The sequence below is a fragment of the Oncorhynchus kisutch genome, unplaced genomic scaffold (genome assembly GCF_002021735.2).
Source record: "Oncorhynchus kisutch isolate 150728-3 unplaced genomic scaffold, Okis_V2 Okis09a-Okis19a_hom, whole genome shotgun sequence".
Lineage (NCBI taxonomy): Eukaryota > Metazoa > Chordata > Actinopteri > Salmoniformes > Salmonidae > Oncorhynchus > Oncorhynchus kisutch.
In genome coordinates, this window is record NW_022261985.1 from 8,107,263 (window position 1) to 8,125,758 (window position 18,496).

Below are 18,496 nucleotides of genomic sequence, written 5' to 3' on the forward strand. Positions count from 1 at the left end.
GATGGTGATAGTACCAACAGTAGCTGAATCTGATAACACATGGTGATAGTACCAACAGTAGCTGAATCTGGTAACAGATGGTGATAGTACCAACAGTAGCTGAATCTGATAACACATGGTGATAGTACCAACAGTAGCTGAATCTGGTAACAGATGGTGATAGTACCAACAGTAGCTGAATCTGATAACACATGGTGATAGTACCAACAGTAGCTGAATCTGATAACACATGGTGATAGTACCAACAGTAGCTGAATCTGGTAACAGATGGTGATAGTACCAACAGTAGCTGAATCTGATAACACATGGTGATAGTACCAACAGTAGCTGAATCTGATAACACATGGTGATAGTACCAACAGTAGCTGAATCTGGTAACACATGGTGATAGTACCAACAGTAGCTGAATCTGGTAACAGATGGTGATAGTACCAACAGTAGCTGAATCTGATAACACATGGTGATAGTACCAACAGTAGCTGAATCTCGTAACAGATGGTGATAGTACCAACAGTAGCTGAATCTGGTAACACATGGTGATAGTACCAACAGTAGCTGAATCTGGTAACAGATGGTGATAGTACCAACAGTAGCTGAATCTGGTAACACATGGTGATAGTACCAACAGTAGCTGAATCTGGTAACAGATGGTGATAGTACCAACAGTAGCTGAATCTGATAACACATGGTGATAGTACCAACAGTAGCTGAATCTGGTAACAGATGGTGATAGTACCAACAGTAGCTGAATCTGATAACACATGGTGATAGTACCAACAGTAGCTGAATCTGGTAACAGATGGTGATAGTACCAACAGTAGCTGAATCTGGTAACACATGGTGATAGTACCAACAGTAGCTGAATCTGATAACACATGGTGATAGTACCAACAGTAGCTGAATCTGGTAACACATGGTGATAGTACCAACAGTAGCTGAATCTGGTAACAGATGGTGATAGTACCAACAGTAGCTGAATCTGCCAGGACCTGACCAGACCAAGATAGAAAGGAATCTATAAAGACCTCCTCTCATCTTCTCATCTCTCCTCCCTCCTCACCTCTCCTCCCTCCTCACCTCTCCTCTCCTCCCTCCTTCTCAAATCTCCTCCCTCCTCACCTCTCCTCTCCTCCCTCCTCACCTCTCCTCTCCTCCCTCCTTCTCAAATCTCCTCCCTCCTCACCTCTCCTCTCCTCCCTCCTTCTCAAATCTCCTCCCTCCTCACCTCTCCTCTCCTCCCTCTTTCTCACCTCTCCTCTCCTCCCCTCTTCGTCCCTGAGACACCTGTGGTCCATGTTGTCATGTTGTCTTGTGCTTCGTTATGTTTGTTCTGTATGTTCTGTATGTATAATCCATTCTGTTTTTCCTTCCAGAAATAGAATCTCCAAATCCAAGTTCAGGTTAGTACATGTGATGTCATCACATCGCATTCTCTTTCTTTCTCTCTCTCTTTCTTTCTTTCTTTCTCTCTTTCTTTCTTTCTCTCTTTCTCTCTTTCTTTCTCTCTCTCTTTCTTTCTTTCACTCTTTCTTTCTTTCTCTCTTTCTCTCTCTCTTTCTCTCTTTCTCTCTTTCTCTCTCTCTTTCTTTCTTTCTCTCTCTCTTTCTTTCTCTCTTTCATTCTCTCTCTCTTTCTTTCTTTCTTTCATCCCTTCTGGCTGCTGGATGGACCTGTGTGTGTGTGTGTGTGTGTGTGTGTATGTGTGTGTGCGTGCCTGCGTGTGTGCACTACCAGTCAATAGTTTGGACACTTACTCATTCAAGGGTTTTTCTTTATATTTACTATTTTCTACATTGTAGAATAATAGTGAAGACATCAAAACTATGAAATAAGACACATGGAATCATGTAGTAACCAAAAAAGTGTTAAAAAATTAAAACTGATTTTATATTTGAGAAGCCTTGACAGCTTTGCACACTCTTGGCATTCTCTCAACCAGCTTCATGAGGTAGTCACCTGGAATGCATTTAATTTAACAGGTGTGCCTTGTTCAGGGTTAATTTGTGGAATTTCTTTCCTTCTTAATGTGCCAATCAGTTGTGTTGTGACAAGGTAGGGGTGGTATACAGAAGATAGCCCTATTTGGTAACAGACCAAATCCATATTATGGCAAGAACAGCTCAAATAAGCAAAGTGAAATGACAGCCCATCATTACTTTAAGACATGAAGGTTAGTCAATACGGAATATTTCAAGAACTTTGAAAGTTTCTTCAAGTGCAGTGGCAAAAACCATCAAGCACTATGATGAAACTGGCTCTAATAAGGACCGCCACAGGAAAGGAAGACCCAGTTACCAGCCTCAGAAATTGTAGCCCAAATAAATGCTTCACATAGTTCAAGTAACAGACACATCTCAACATCAACTGTTCTGAGGAGATGCGTGAATCAGGCCTTCATGTTCGAATTGCTTCAAAGAAACCACTACTAAAGGACACCAATAAGAAGAAGAGACCTGCTTGGGCCAAGAAACACGAGCAATAGACATTAGACTGGTGGAAATCTGTCCTTTGGTCTGATGAGTCCAATTTTGAGATTTTTGGTTCCAACCACCGTGTCTTTGTGAGACGGATGATCTCTGCATGTGTGGTTCCCACCATGAAGCATGGAGGAGGTGTGATGGTGTGGGGGTGCATTGCTGGTGACACTGTCAATGATGTATTTATAATTCAAGACACTTAACCAGCATGGCTACCACAACATTCTGCAGTGATACACCATCCTATCTGGTTTGCACTTAGTGGGACTATAATTTGATTTTCAACAGGAAAATGACTCCAGGCTGTGTAAGGGCTATTTGACCAAGATGGAGTGCTGCATCAGATGACCTGGCCTCCACAGTCACCCGACCTCAACCCAATTGAGATGGTTTGGGATGAGTTAGACCTCAGAGTGAAGGAAAAGCAGCCAACAAATGCTCAGCATATGTGTGAACTCCTTCAAGACTGTTGGAAAAGCATTCCAGGTGAAGCTGGTTGAGAGAATGCCAAGAATGTGCAAAGCTGCCATCAAGGCAAAGGGTGGCTACTTTGAAGAATCTAAAATATATTTAGATTTGTTTAACACATTTTTTGTGTCCCATGTGATGTGCACCTTGTTCCTTGTTCCTCTATCAATGTGTGCCATGACATGCCCGAAACAGAATCATGTACCTGTAGTTTCCATGACAATCACAATCAGGGAAGGTTCCAGAATAAAGAAAAGCTGAAGTTGCGGAGCCAATAGAATGTGTGATATAATTAATGACTATTCATTTATCTTCCAGGCGAGGTCCCTATTGGTCCCTTGCCAGACACTACTCAGATAGCCTGTTATTGTTTTCAGTGGATGTGTCCCAAATGGCACCCTATTCCCTACATAGTGCACTACTTTTATGGGCCCTGGTCAAAAGTAGTGCCCTACATAGGGAATAGGGTACCATGTGGGATGTAGCCAGTGTTATTCTGTCCATTGCTGTTATGTTATCTATCTCTGGTGTAACATGAGTGCTCTACAGACTCTTATGAATCATGTCAGGTGACAGTGGGCTCTGAACCACCTGTTGGTCCTAGTTGGACCGCTGCCTAAAGTCCCCTTCACATCTCCTCTCCTCTCTCCTCCTCATCCCTCCCCTGAGAGACTGACTCCCTCCTCTGTTTCAGGACACAGTCCAACGTTCTCCAGCCTGCTGCACTGCTGCATGTCATGAGCATTGGTTCAGTTACTGAAACGGAGAAAATATTGCTCTTCTTCCTCTCCTCTTCATCTCTTCTTCCTCTCCTCTTCATCTCTTCTTCCTCTCCTCTTCCTCTCCTCTTCCTCTCCTCTTCCTCTCCTCTTCCCCCCTCTTCCTCTCCTCTTTCCTTCCTCTCTTCTTCCTGTCCTCTTCCTCTCCTCTTCCCTCCTCTTTCTCTCCTCTTCCCTTCCTCTCTTCTTCCTGTCCTCTTCCTCTCTTCCTCCTCTCTTCCTATTTCTCCCCCCCTCTCTCTTTCCCTCTGTCTGTCTTTCTCCCCCTCACTCCCTTTTCTCTCCCTCTCCCTCTCTCTGTCTCTCTCTCTCCCTCTCTCTCTCTCCCTCTCTCTCTCCCTCTCTTTCTTTCTCTCTCTCTCTCTCTCTCTCTCTCTCTCTCTCTCTCTCTCTCTCTCTCTCTCTCTCTCTCTCTCTGTCTCTCTCTCTCTCTCTCTGTCTCTCTCTCTCTCTCTGTCTCTCTCTCTCTCTCTCTCTCTCTCTCTCTCCCTTTCTCTCTCTCTCTCTCTCTCTCTCTCCCTTTCTCTCTCTCTCTCTCCCTCTCCCTCTCCCTCTCTCTCTCTCTCTCTCTCTCTACAGTCGGTACTCGCGGCGGTGGAACCGTCTGTGTCGTCGTAAGTGTCGAGCGGGGGTCAAATCCAGCGTATTCTATTGGCTGGTGATCTTCCTGGTCTTCCTCAACACTCTAACCATCGCTTCAGAGCACCATAAACAGGCTGACTGGCTCACAGAGGCCCAAGGTACTGACACATCAATACCACCTTCAGAGTACCATAAACAGGCTGACTGGCTCACAGAGGCCCAAGGTACTGACACATCAATACCACCTTCAGAGTACCATAAACAGGCTGACTGGCTCACAGAGGCCCAAGGTACTGACACATCAATACCACCTTCAGAGTACCATAAACAGGCTGACTGGCTCACAGAGGCCCAAGGTACTGACACATCAATACCACCTTCAGAGTACCATAAACAGGCTGACTGGCTCACAGAGGCCCAAGGTACTGACACATCAACACCACCTTCAGAGTACCATAAACAGGCTGACTGGCTCACAGAGGCCCAAGGTACTGACACATCAACACCACCTTCAGAGTACCATAAACAGGCTGACTGGCTCACAGAGGCCCAAGGTACTGACACATCAACACCACCTTCAGAGCACCATAAACAGGCTGACTGGCTCACAGAGGCCCAAGGTACTGACACATCAACACCACCTTCAGAGCACCATAAACAGGCTGACTGGCTCACAGAGGCCCAAGGTACTGACACATCAACACCACCTTCAGAGCACCATAAACAGGCTGACTGGCTCACAGAGGCCCAAGGTACTGACACATCAACACCACCTTCAGAGCACCATAAACAGGCTGACTGGCTCACAGAGGCCCAAGGTACTGACACATCAACAGCAGCTCAAGTTTCAGTACATTTTATTTCATTATCTCAGCACCATAGTGTATTGTACATTATCTGGTACATATAGTACTATAATACAACCACTTATCTTAAAACAACTCAATAACGGAAGTTTATTTCTCCTGACTGAGACACAAAGAGTTTGCTACCATTGGTACATCCTGGTTCCCCAAGGTACAGAGACAACAACACAGAATAGCATCTGTCACATCATGTATATAAATATTCTTATTCACATACACGAGTGGAGGGAGCCATGATGGTTCAGAGGTATGTTTGTGTTACTTCTGAACTGGTGTTATTATCCTGCTAACAACACGGCTCACCAACTCACATTCTTCACAGATTTGTTGCTCAATTCTTTGTGTTGTAATTTATCTTCCTCTCTCCTCAGAGTAGCCAAAATATCTTTAGTAAATAATCTCTGTTATTTAGTCTTTCTCTTCCTCTCTCCTCAGAGTTGCCAAAATATATTTATTAAATCATCTCTGTTGTTTAGTCTTTCTCCTCCTCTCTCCTCAGAGTAGCCAAAATATCTTTGTTAAATAATCTCTGTTATTTAGTCTTTCTCCTCCTCTCTCCTCAGAGTAGCCAAAATATATTTATTAAATAATCTCTGTTATTTAGTCTTTCTCTTCCTCTCTCCTCAGAGTAGCCAAAATATATTCAGTAAATAATCTCTGCTATTTAGTCTTTCTCTTCCTCTCTCCTCAGAGTAGCCAAAATATCTTTAGTAAATAATCTCTGTTATTTAGTCTTTCTCTTCCTCTCTCCTCAGAGTAGCCAAAATATCTTTAGTAAATAATCTCTGTTATTTAGTCTTTCTCTTCCTCTCTCCTCAGAGTAGCCAAGATATCTTCAGTAAATAATCTCTGTTATTTAGTCTTTCTCTTCTTCTCTCCTCAGAGTAGCCAAAATATCTTTAGTAAATAATCTCTGTTATTTAGTCTTTCTCTTCCTCTCTCCTCAGAGTTGCCAAAATATCTTTATTAAATCATCTCTGTTGTTTAGTCTTTCTCCTCCTCTCTCCTCAGAGTAGCCAAAATATCTTTGTTAAATAATCTCTGTTATTTAGTCTTTCTCCTCCTCTCTCCTCAGAGTAGCCAAAATATATTTATTAAATAATCTCTGTTATTTAGTCTTTCTCTTCCTCTCTCCTCAGAGTAGCCAAAATATATTCAGTAAATAATCTCTGCTATTTAGTCTTTCTCTTCCTCTCTCCTCAGAGTAGCCAAAATATCTTTAGTAAATAATCTCTGTTATTTAGTCTTTCTCTTCCTCTCTCCTCAGAGTAGCCAAAATATCTTTAGTAAATAATCTCTGTTATTTAGTCTTTCTCTTCCTCTCTCCTCAGAGTAGCCAAAATATCTTTATTAAATCATCTCTGTTGTTTAGTCTTTCTCCTTTATTCCCTCCCTCTATTCACCTTTCTCCTTTATCCAATAAGCTGTTGGTTTCTACACCTCACTTATCCTAAAGTAATTTTACAGTGAAAATCTCACTTTTAAAAGTTAATATTCTGGGTCTCCTGAGTGGCGCAGCGGTCTAAAGCACTATATCGCATTGCTAGAGGCGTTACAACAGACCCGGGTTAATTCCCGGGCTGTGCCATAACTGGCCATGGCCGGGAGTCCCATTGGCCCAGCATTGTCTGGGTTAGGGTAAGGTTTGGCTCATCACGCTCTAGCGACTCCTTGTGGTGAGCCGGGTGCCTGCAGGCTGACCCCGGTCGCCAGTTGAACGATGTTTCCTCCGACACATTGGTATCAGCTGGCTTCCGTGTTAAGCAGTGAGTGTTAAGAAGTGAAGGTTTTGGCGGGTTATGTTTTCGTAGGACGCTTGACTCCACCTTCGGCTCTCGCGAACCCGTTGGGGAGTTGTAGCGATGAGACAAGGTGAAATTGGGGAGGAAAGAATACAACTAATATAAACATATACAGCACCAGTTTGGACCTTCTCATTCAACGGGTTTTCTTTTTGACTATTTTCTGCATTGTAGAATATTGAAGACATCAAAACTATTAAATAACACATATAGAATCATGTAGTAACCCCCCAAAGAAAAGTGTTAAACAAATCAAAATATATTTAGGCAAAAACCATCAATCGCTATGATGAAACTGGCCGTCATGAGGACCGCCACAGGAATGGAAGACGGTTTTCTTGTGGTGAAGGAGAGTCGGACCAAAACGCAGCGTTGTGATGATTCATGTTTGTTTAATGAAGGAAAACCTATACATGAAGAAACTACAAAACAATGAAACCGTGAAAACCGAAACAGTCCTATCTGGTGCAAACACAGAGACAGGAACAATCACCCACAAACACACAGTGAAACCCAGGCTACCTAAATATGGTTCCCAATCAGAGACAATGACTAACACCTGCCTCTGATTGAGAACCATATCAGGCCAGACATAGAAATAGACAAACAAGACATCCAACATAGAATGCCCACTCAGATCACACCCTGACCAACTAAAACATAGAAACATACAAAGCAAACTATGGTCAGGGTGTGACAGTAATAATATTGAAGACATCAGAACTATTAAATAACACATATGTAATCATGTAGTAACCCAAAAAAGTGTTAAACAAATATATATAGCCCTAAATATATTTTAGATTTTAGACTCTTCAAAGTAGCTTTTATGACAGCTTTGCACACTCGTGGCATTCTCTCAACCAGCTTAATGAGGTAGTCACCTGGAATACATTTCAATGAACAGGTGTGCCTTGTTCAAAGTTAATTTGTGGAATTTATTTCCTTTTCCATGTGTTTGAGCCAATCAGTTGTGTTGTGACAAGGTAGGGTTGGTATACAGAAGATAGCCCTATTTGGCAAAAGACCAAGTCCATATTATGGCAAGAACAGCTCAAATAAGCAAAGAGAAACGACAGTCCATCATTACTTTAAGACATGAAGGTCAGTCAATACGGAACATTTCAAGAACTTTTAAAGTTTCTTCAAGTGCAGTGGCAAAAACCATCAATCGCTATGATGAAACTGGCCGTCATGAGGACCGCCACAGGAATGGAAGACCCAGAGTTACCTCTGCTGCAGAGAGTTAGTTCATTAGAGTTACCAGCCTCAGAAATAATGAATTGCACCTCACAGTGTTCAAATAACAGACACATCTCAACATCAACTGTTCAGAAGAGGCTGCTTGAATCAGGACTTCATGGTCGAAATGCTGCAAAGAAACCACTACTAAAGGACACCAATAAGAAGAAGAGAAATTATTTCACTCAATTCTAGGTCATATTACATATAAATCTGTAAATACTGGACAGTTACTTTAAGTTATATACCCTCACCACCCTCTCTCCCTCTCTCTCCCCCCTTTTTCTCTCTCTCTCCCCCTTTCTCTCTCTCTCCCACCCCCCTTTCTCTCTCTCTCTCTCTCTCTCTCTCTCTCTCTCTCTCTCTCTCTCTCTCTCTCTCTCTCTCTCTGTCTCTCTCTCTCTCTGTCTCTCTCTCTCTCTCTCCCTCTTGCTCTCTCTCTCTCTCTCTCTCTCTCTCTCTCTCTGTCTCTCTCTCTGTCTCTCTCTCTGTCTCTCTCTCTCTCTCTCTCCCTCTTGCTCTCTCTCTCTCTCTCTCTCTCTCTCTCTCTCTCTCTCTCTCTCTCTGTCTCTCTCTCTCTCTGTCTCTCTCTCTCTCTCTGTCTCTCTCTCTCTCTCTCTCTGTCTCTCTCTCTCTCTCTCTCTCTCTCTCTCTCTCTCTCTCTCTCTCTCCCCAGACATAGCCAACAAGGTCCTGCTGGCATTGTTTACAGGGGAGATGCTGTTAAAGATGTACAGCCTGGGTCTACAGGCCTACTTCGTGTCTCTGTTCAACCGCTTTGACAGCTTCGTGGTGTGTGGAGGCATCCTGGAGACCATTCTGGTGGAGACCAAGATCATGTCCCCGCTAGGCATCTCTGTGCTGCGCTGCGTACGCCTTCTACGTATCTTCAAAATCACAAGGTACAGTACCACATAACACAGTCACTAGGCATCTCTGTTCTGCGTACGCCTTCTACGCATCTTCAAAATCACAAGGTATAGTACCACATAACACAGTCACTACTACATTAAAACTAAATAAAAGACTGTGTCCCATTCTGTTGGGTAAAGAAAGCTGGAGGACCGTTCCTAAGTGTATGGATGAGTCCCAAATGACACCCTATTCCCTATATAGTGCACTACTGTTGACCAGAGCCCTATTCCCTACATAGTGGACTACTGTTGATCTGCTGTGGCTTTGTGCCCAGTGCAACGTAAAAGGACCTTCCATCTAGCAACAGTCGACATGTTAATCATTACTAACACGTACAGTTTCCATCAGTCACCATCCAAGGGTACTTGTCCTCTCTCTGTCACACTGTCCATGTTACAGTACACTACTGTTAACCAGAGCCCTATTCCCTACATAGTGGACTACTGTTGACCATAGCCCTATTCCCTATATAGTGGACTACTGTTAACCAGAGCCCTATTCCCTATATAGTGGACTACTGTTGACCAGGGCCCTATTCCCTATATAGTGGACTACTTTAGTCCAGAGCCCTATTCCCTATATAGTGGACTACTTTTGACCAGAGCCCTATTCCCTATATAGTGGACTACTGTTAACCAGAGCCCTATTCCCTACATAGTGGACTACTGTTGATCTGCTGTGGCTTTGTGCCCAGTGCAACGTAAAAGGACCTTCCATCTAGCAACAGTCGACATGTTAATCATTACTAACACGTACAGTTTCCATCAGTCACCATCCAAGGGTACTTGTCCTCTCTCTGTCACACTGTCCATGTTACAACACCGTATCCGGGAGGGGAGGGGAGGGGAGGGGAGGGGAGGGGAGGGGAGGGGAGGGGAGGGGAGGGGAGCCAGTTGAGTGGATCCATTCAATTTCACAGTTAATGCGTTTTGAATTGTGGGTAATGAAGTGTGCTGGCGGGGTTCACTAAATTCCAATAATATAGTAATGTAGCTTTCAGCTAGTTCTACTGAGGCTATACAGTTCATTGGTGCTGCTGGCGGGGTTCACTAAATTCCAATAATATAGTAATGTAGCTTTCAGCTAGTTCTACTGAGGCTATACAGTTCATTGGTGCTGCTGGCGGGGTTCACTAAATTCCAATAATATAGTAATGTAGCTTTCAGTTAGTTCTACTGTGGCTATACAGTTCATTGGTGCTGCTGGCGGGGTTCACTAAATTCCAATTATATAGTAATGTAGCTTTCAGCTAGTTCTACTGAGGCTATACAGTTCATTGGTGCTGCTGGCGGGGTTCACTAAACTCCAATAATATAGTAATGTAGCTTTCAGCTAGTTCTACTGAGGCTATACAGTTCATTGGTGCTGCTGGCGGGGTTCACTAAATTCCAATAATATAGTAATGTAGCTTTCAGCTAGTTCTACTGAGGCTATACAGTTCATTGGTGCTGCTGGCGGACTCCATCACACTATTACTCTCTCCATGGCTGTGTCCCAAACGGTACCATATTTCCTATATAGTGCACTACTTTAGACCTGAGGTCAAAGGTCCTCTTTCTTCTTCACTTTAAAGCCACATGTACAACAGGTGCCTCCCTCCCTTCCTCCCTCCTGGCCACCACTACTAATTTCAGAGTTGAGTTTAACTCACCCTCCATGTTTACCTTTACCCCTGACCTCTGACCCCTATTCAGAGGACACAAGAGGAGGAGAGATTGGGTGAGAGAGAGGGAGAGGAGGAGTGATGGGGTGAGAGAGGATAGAGGACAGAGAGTTGAGTCAACAGTGGAGTAGAGAGGAGAAAGAGGGGAGAGGAGAGGAGGAGGGGGAGAGGAGAGGAGGGGGGAGAGGAGAGGAGAGGAGAGGGGGGAGAGGAGAGGGGGGAGAGGGAGGGGGGAGAGGGGGGGGGAGAGGAGAGGGGGGGGAGGAGGAAGAGGAGAGGAGGGGGAGAGGAGAGGAGAGGGGGGAGTGGGGAGAGGAGAGGGGGGGGAGGAGGAGGAGGAGAGGAGGGGGGAGAGGAGAGGAGGTATTGGTATTTTATTAGGATCCCATTAACTGTTGTGAAAGCAGCAGCTTCTCTTCCTGGGGTCCAACACAAAACATGAACCATGACATCATACAGAACATCAATAGACAAGACCAGCTCAAGGACACAACTACGTAGCCGACATATCAATACATACACATAAACTATACACACAAACTATCTAGATCAAACTATCTAGATCAAAATATCTAGGTCAAACTATCTAGAACAAACTATCTAGATCAAAATATCTAGATCAAAATATCTAGATCAAAATATCTAGGTCAAACTATCTAGATCAAAATATCTAGGTCAAACTATCTAGATCAAACTATCTAGGTCAAACTATCTAGATCAAAATATCTAGGTCAAACTATCTAGATCAAAATATCTAGGTCAAACTATCTAGATCAAACTATCTAGGTCAAATAGATAGGTGTTGATTTATCTGGGTTTTTTAAACCAGCTTTGCTGCTCAGTTGAGCAATATGAGATGAAATTTGATTTGATTTAGGGGAGAGGCATTGTGCCGTGAGGTGTTGATTTATCTGGGTTTTTTAAACCAGGTTTGCTGCTCAGTTGAGCAATAACATCTCTTCATACTGTAACTATACTTTCTGGAATTTGTTCTGGATTTGGAGACGATGAAAAGACCCCTGGTGGCTTGTCTGGTGGGGTAAGTTTGTGTGTCAGAGCTGTGTGTAAGGTGACCTTGCAAACTATTTGGAATTTTCAACACAATCATTTTTCTTACGAAAAGAAGAAGTGATGCAGTCAGTCTGTCCTCAACTCTTAGACAAGAGAGACTGACTGCATAGTATTTATATCAGCCCTCTGATTACAATGAAAAGCAAGACATGCGGCTCTGTTCTGGGCCAGATGCAGATTAACTAGGTCTTTCTTAGCAGGACTGGACCACATGACTGGACAATAATCAAGATCAGATCAAACTAGAGCCTGCAGGACTTGCTCTGTGGAGTGTGGTGTCAAAACAGCAGAACATATATTTATTATGGACAGACCTCTCCATCTTTACAACCATTAAATCTATATGTTTTGACCATGACAGTTTACAATCTAAGGTAACACCAAGTCATTTAGTCTCCTCAACTTGTTCAACAGCCACACCATTCATTACCAGATTCAGCTGAGGTCTAGAACTTAAGGAATGATTTGTACCAAATACAATGCTCTTAGTTTTAGAGATGTTCAGGACCAGTTTATTACTGGCCACCCATTCCAAAACTGACTGAAACTCCTTGCTCAGGGTTTCAGTGACTTCACTAGCTGTGGTTGATTCGTTCTATAGCTAGAGGACTCCTGATATGTCCAGGAGTGATTAATATAATGTTGTAGTACTGTCTTCCTGCTAGCTGGGTCCATCTACTTTCAGTTCGGCCTGTCTTCCTGCTAGCTGGGTCCATCTACTTTCAGTTCTGCCTGTCTTCCTGCTAGCTGGGTCCATCTACTTTCAGTTCGGCCTGTCTTCCTGCTAGCTGGGTCCATCTACTTTCAGTTCTGCCTGTCTTCCTGCTAGCTGGGTCCATCTACTTTCAGTTCTGCCTGTCTTCCTGCTAGCTGGGACCATCTACTTTCAGTTCTGCCTGTCTTCCTGCTAGCTTGGTCCATCTACTTTCAGTTCTGCCTGTCTTCCTGCTAGCTGGGTCCATCTACTTTCAGTTCTGCCTGTCTTCCTGCTAGCTGGGTCCATCTACTTTCAGTTCTGCCTGTCTTCCCAGTAGCCTACATGGTGTGTGAACTGCTCATCATTTGCAGATAGTTGTTGACCTCCTCTTTACTAGAGGCTGTTCTCCTACTAATCTCACTGTGACCCCCCTCCAGGTCTCTATTCTCCTACTAATCTCACTGTGACCCCCCTCCAGGTCTCTGTTTTCCTACTAATCTCACTGTGACCCCCCTCCAGGTCTCTGTTTTCCTACTAATCTCACTGTGACCCCCCCCCCTCCAGGTCTCTGTTCCCCTACTAATCTCACTGCACCCCCCCCCCCCCCCTCCAGATCTCGGTTCTCCTACTAATCTCACTGTGGCCCCCATCCAGATCTCTGATCACTACTTTGTTTCCTTTTCTGTCTCCCTTTCCTCCAACCCAAGCCCCTCGGCTCCTACCCAGATGGCCATGCGTCGTCGCAATCTTCTCTCTCTCTATCGCCTCTTCTATCCTATCATCTCTCCCTTCTGCTAAATGCTTCTCCCTCATTGTCTCCTGATTCTGCCTCTTCAACCCTACTCTCCTCCCTTTCTGCATCCTATGACTCGCACTGTCCCCTTTACCTCCCGGCCGGCTCGGCCCTCCCCTCCTGCTTCGTGGCTAAGTGACTCATTGCGAGCTTACAGAACAGGGCTGCGGGAAGCTGAGAGAAAATGGAGGAAAACTAAACTTCTGGAGGACCTATCATCCATTCCCTCCCTCCTCTCTACCTTCTGTTCCTCTGTATCTGCTGCTAAAGCCTCTTTCTACCACTCTGAATGTCATGTGTCTGCCTCTGACCCTAGGAAACTCTTTTCCACCTTGTCCTCCCTCCTTAACCCTCCACCCTCTCCCTCCTCCCTCTCTGCGGAAAAAGGTTGACGACATCTGCTCCTCATTCACTCAGCCTATTGAGTCCACTGGTCTCACTCACACAGAACTACCCTACGCCTTGACCTCTTTCTCCCCTCTCTATCCAGATGACTTCCTGTTGTCTGGCCGCTCCGACAACCTGGCCGCTAGATCCCATCCCCTTCTCCGTTCTCCAGACCATCTCTGGAGACTTTCTCCCCTCTCTATCCAGATGACTTCCTGTCGTCTGGCCGCTCCGACAACCTGGCCGCTAGATCCCATCCCCTTCTCCGTTCTCCAGACCATCTCTGGAGACTTTCTCCCTTTCCTCATTTTCCTCGTCAACTCATCCCTGACAACTCATCCCTGACAACTCATCCCTGACAACTCATCCCTGACAACTCATCCCTGACAACTCATCCCTGACAACTCATCCTTGACTACTCATCCCTGACAACTCATCCCTGACAACTCATCCCTGACAACTCATCCCTGACTACTCATCCCTGACAACTCATCCCTGACAACTCATCCCTGACCACTGGCTACGTCTCCTCTGACTTCAAAATCCTCAAGAAACTTGACTCATCTGACGTCAAAAACTATAGATCTGTATCCCTTCTTTCTTTTCTTTCCAAACTACTTCAGTCTTCTGTCTTTGATCAATGTCCTCGTTATCTTTCTCAGAACTATCTTCTTGACCCTAACCAGTCAGGCTTCAAGACGGGTCACTCAACCGAGACTGTTCTCCTCTGTGTCATGGAGGCTCTCTGCTCTGCCAAAGTTGACTCTCTCTCTTCTAAGGATGGTTCTCATCCTTCTAGATCTGTCCTCTGTTTTCAACACTGTGAACCATCAGATCCTCCTCTCCACCCTCTCAGGGCTGGTTGTCTCAGGCTCTGTACACTCTGCGTCCTGTCTGGCAGGCTGCTCCTACCAGGCGACGTGGAGAGGATCTGTGTCTGCACCACGTACTCTCACTACTACGTACTCTCACTCTATGCACCAAGTCACTCGGCTCCGTCATATCCTCACATGGTCTCCCCTATCATTGCTATGCAGATGACACTCAACAACTGTTCTCCGTCCTGCCTTCTGACACCCAGGTGGCAACACACATCTCTGGTTGCCTGGCTGATTCTTGAACTGGGATGTCGGCCCACCACCTAAAGCTCAACCTCTACTGCTCTTCCTCCCGTGGACGACCTGCCCGCTCAAAGACCTCTCCATCACGGTTGACAACTCCACAGTGTCACCCTCCCAGAGTGCAAAGAACAACACCGGACAACACCCTGTTGTTCTCAGTAAACATCAAAGCACACATGAAAGCAGTGACCTGTTCCTGCAGGTTCTACAACATCAGTAGAGTACGACTCTATCTCACACAGGAAGCGGAGCAGGTCCTAATCCAGGCACCTGTCATCTCCCGTCTGGACTACTGCAACTCTCTGTTGGCTGGGCTCCCTGCTTGTGCCATCAAACCTCTGCAACTTATTCAGAACGCTGCAGCCCTCCTGGTTTTCAACCTTCAACCTGTTTACCTACGGAACAGCAAGAGGAACTTCCCCTCCCTACCTTCAGGCTCTGATCAAGCCCTACACTCCAACCCGAGCACTCCGTTCTGCCACCTCAGGTCTCTTGGTCCTCCCACCCCTACGGGAGGGCAGCTCCCTCTCAGCCCAGTCCAAGCTCTTCTCTGTCCTATACAGCTGCTGCAGTCTATCATGTACCCTCTGTCTCTATCAGCCCAGACCAAGCTCTTCTCTGTCCTGTACAGCTGCTGCAGTCTATCATGTACCCTCTGTCTCTATCAGCCCAGACCAAGCTCTTCTCTGTCCTATACAGCTGCTGCAGTCTATCATGTACCCTCTGTCTCTATCAGCCCAGACCAAGCTCTTCACTGTCCTGGCACCCCAATAGTGGAACCAGCTTCCCCCTGAAGCTAGGACAGCAGAGTCCCTGCCCATCTTCTGAAAACATCTGAAACCTCTTCATACAGTATCTTAAATGATACTCCTCCTCACCTCAACAAAACTTAACCAGCACCTGACCCCCCCCCCCCCCCCCCCCCCCCCACCTCACTCCAACTATACTGATAGCTACGTTATTGAGAAAAAAAAAGTACTTTATATGCCTGTGATATGTGGTTGTCTCCCCTCAGTATCCTTCCATCTAAGTTGTCAATAACAGGAGGTTTGTCATTATTGATTGATAACAATAATCTTTCCAGCTGTCGCACACTAACTTTACAAAATTCAAACTTACAAATGTTTTTCTTTCATTCTTATAATTTTTTTTAATGGATTGAGAATGACGGCTCACTGTTCGTTGTTGACATCTTCTGCTTAAGTTTGCCCACTTTGCCAATGAACTAATCATTCAAATAATTGGCAACATCAAATGGTTTTGGGATGAATAAGCCATCTGATTCGATGGAAGATGGAGTTGAATTTGTCTTTCTGCCCATAAAACTTTCCCCCCCCCCCCATCATTCTTTAGATCATTGATCTTGGCTTCATAATACAGTTTCTTCTTTTTGTTGAGTTTAGTCACATCATTTCTCAATTTGCAGTAAGTCAGCCAGTCAGATGTGCAGACAGACATATTATCTCATTTCAACCATACAGTTTTTCAATTCCTCATCAATCCATGGATTTCTAACTGTCAATTTAACAGGTACATGCTTATCAATAATCGGAAAGAAGCAATTTCACAAAGTGCAGCGTCTGGATGCTCCTTATTCATCACATCAGACCAACACATATTTTTAACATCATACACACACGTTTGTATGATCTCTTATTAAACATTGTTTTAGGCCCAGCTGTTGGAACCTTTGTTTAGGGGGTAGATCAGATAGATTGTAGCTTCCATCTATGTAATTGTCTGCATCATTTCTAATCCCTTATATATATATATATATCATTATTTTTATTTTTATCATGTGTTATTTCATAGTTTTTAAATCTTCACTATTATTCTACAATGTAAAAAAAAATTACACACTTTTTTTATTTTACCTTTATTTAACTAGGCAAGTCAGTTAAGAACAAATTCTTATTTTCAATGACGGCCTAGGAACAGTGGGTTAGTGGTGTGTCCAAGCTTTTGACTGGTGCTGTATAATAGCAACACCTCCCCCATAAGTATCCCTGTCTCTTCTATAGATGTTATATCCTTGTATTGCTACTGCTAAACTCAGCAAAAAAAGAAATGACACTTTTTCAGGTCCCTGTCTTTCACAGATAATTTGTAAAAATTCAAATAACTTCCCAGATCTTCATTGTAAAGTGTTTCCCTGCTTGTTCAATGAACCATAAACAGTTAATGAACATGCACCTGTGGAATGTTTGTTAAGACACTAACAGCTTACAGACGGTAGGCAATTAAGGTCATTGTTATGAAAACTTAGGACACTAAAGAGGCCTTTTTACTGACTCTGAAAAACACCAAAAGAAAGATGCCCAGGGTCCCTGCTCATCTGCGTGAACATTCCTTAGGCATGATGCTAGGAGGCATGAGGACTGCAGATGTGGCCATGGTAATAAATTGCAATGTCCGTACTGTGAGACGCCTAAGACAGCGCTACAGGGAGACAGGACGGACAGCTGATCGTCCTTGCAGTGGCAGACCACGTGTAACAACACCTGCACAAGATCGGTACATCCGAACATCACACCTGCAGGACAGGTACAGGATGGCAACAACAACTTCCCGAGTTACACCAGGAACGCACAATCCCTCCATCAGTGCTCAGACTGTCCGCATTAGGCTGAGAGAGGCTGGACTGAGGGCTTGTAGGCTTGTTGTAAGGCAGGTCCTCACCAGACATCACCGGCAACATCGTCGCCTATGGGCACAAACCCACCGTCGCTGGACCAGACAGGACTGGCAAAAAGTGCTCTTCACTGACGAGTCACGGTTTTGTCTCACCAGGGGTGATAGTCGGATTCGCGTTTATCGTCAAAGGAATGAGCGTTACACCGAGGCCTGTACTCTGGATCGGGATCGATTTGGAGGTAGAGGGTCCGTCATGATCTGGGGCAGTGTCTCAGCATCATCGGACTGAGTTTGTTGTCATTGCAGGCAATCTCAACGCTGTGCGTTACAGGGAAGACATCCTCCTTCCTCATGTGGTACCCTTCCTGCTGTCTCATCCTGACATGACCCTCCAGTATGACAATGTCACCAGCCATACTGCTCGTTCTGTGAGTGATTTCCTGCAAGACAGGAATGTCAGTGATCTGCCAGCGAAGAGCCCGGATCTCAATCCCATTCAGTACGTCTGGGACCTGTTGGATCGGAGTGTGAGGGCTAGGGCCATTCCCCCCAGAAATGTCCGGGAACTTGCAGTTGGCTTGGTGGAAGAGTGGGGTAACATCTCACAGCAAGAACTGGCAAATCTGGTGCAGTCCACGAGGAGGAGATGCAATGCAGTACTTAATGCAGCTGGTGGCCACACCAGATACTGACTGTTACTTTTCATTTTGACCCCCCCCCCCTTTGTTCAGGGACACATTATTAAATTTCTGTTTGTCACAAGTCTGTGGAACTTGTTCAGTTTATGTCTCAGTTGTTGAATCTTGTTATGTTCATACAAATATTTACACATGTGAAGTTTACTGAATATAAATGCAGTTGACAGTGAGAGGCTGATTATTTTTTTGCTGAGTTTACATCCTCAAATGAATTATCTAAATTGCTAATATATGAATGTTATCTGATGTTGGCACGTTATTGATTTAGTGAACCTTATTTCTAAGGCTACATATATTATTA

The 18,496-nt window shown here is 44.7% G+C and overlaps 1 protein-coding gene across 1 annotated transcript in view; it reads left to right on the forward strand.

Annotated features, from left to right (window-relative positions):
* The window catches only part of LOC109882530 (voltage-dependent L-type calcium channel subunit alpha-1C), a 143,103-nt gene that overhangs the window by 46,873 nt on the left and 77,734 nt on the right, over positions 1–18,496 (forward strand). Inside the window, 3 exon segments of the mRNA XM_031815163.1 lie at positions 1,374–1,400; positions 4,304–4,464; positions 8,893–9,118. Of these exon segments, the coding sequence (XP_031671023.1) occupies positions 1,374–1,400; positions 4,304–4,464; positions 8,893–9,118 (414 nt within the window).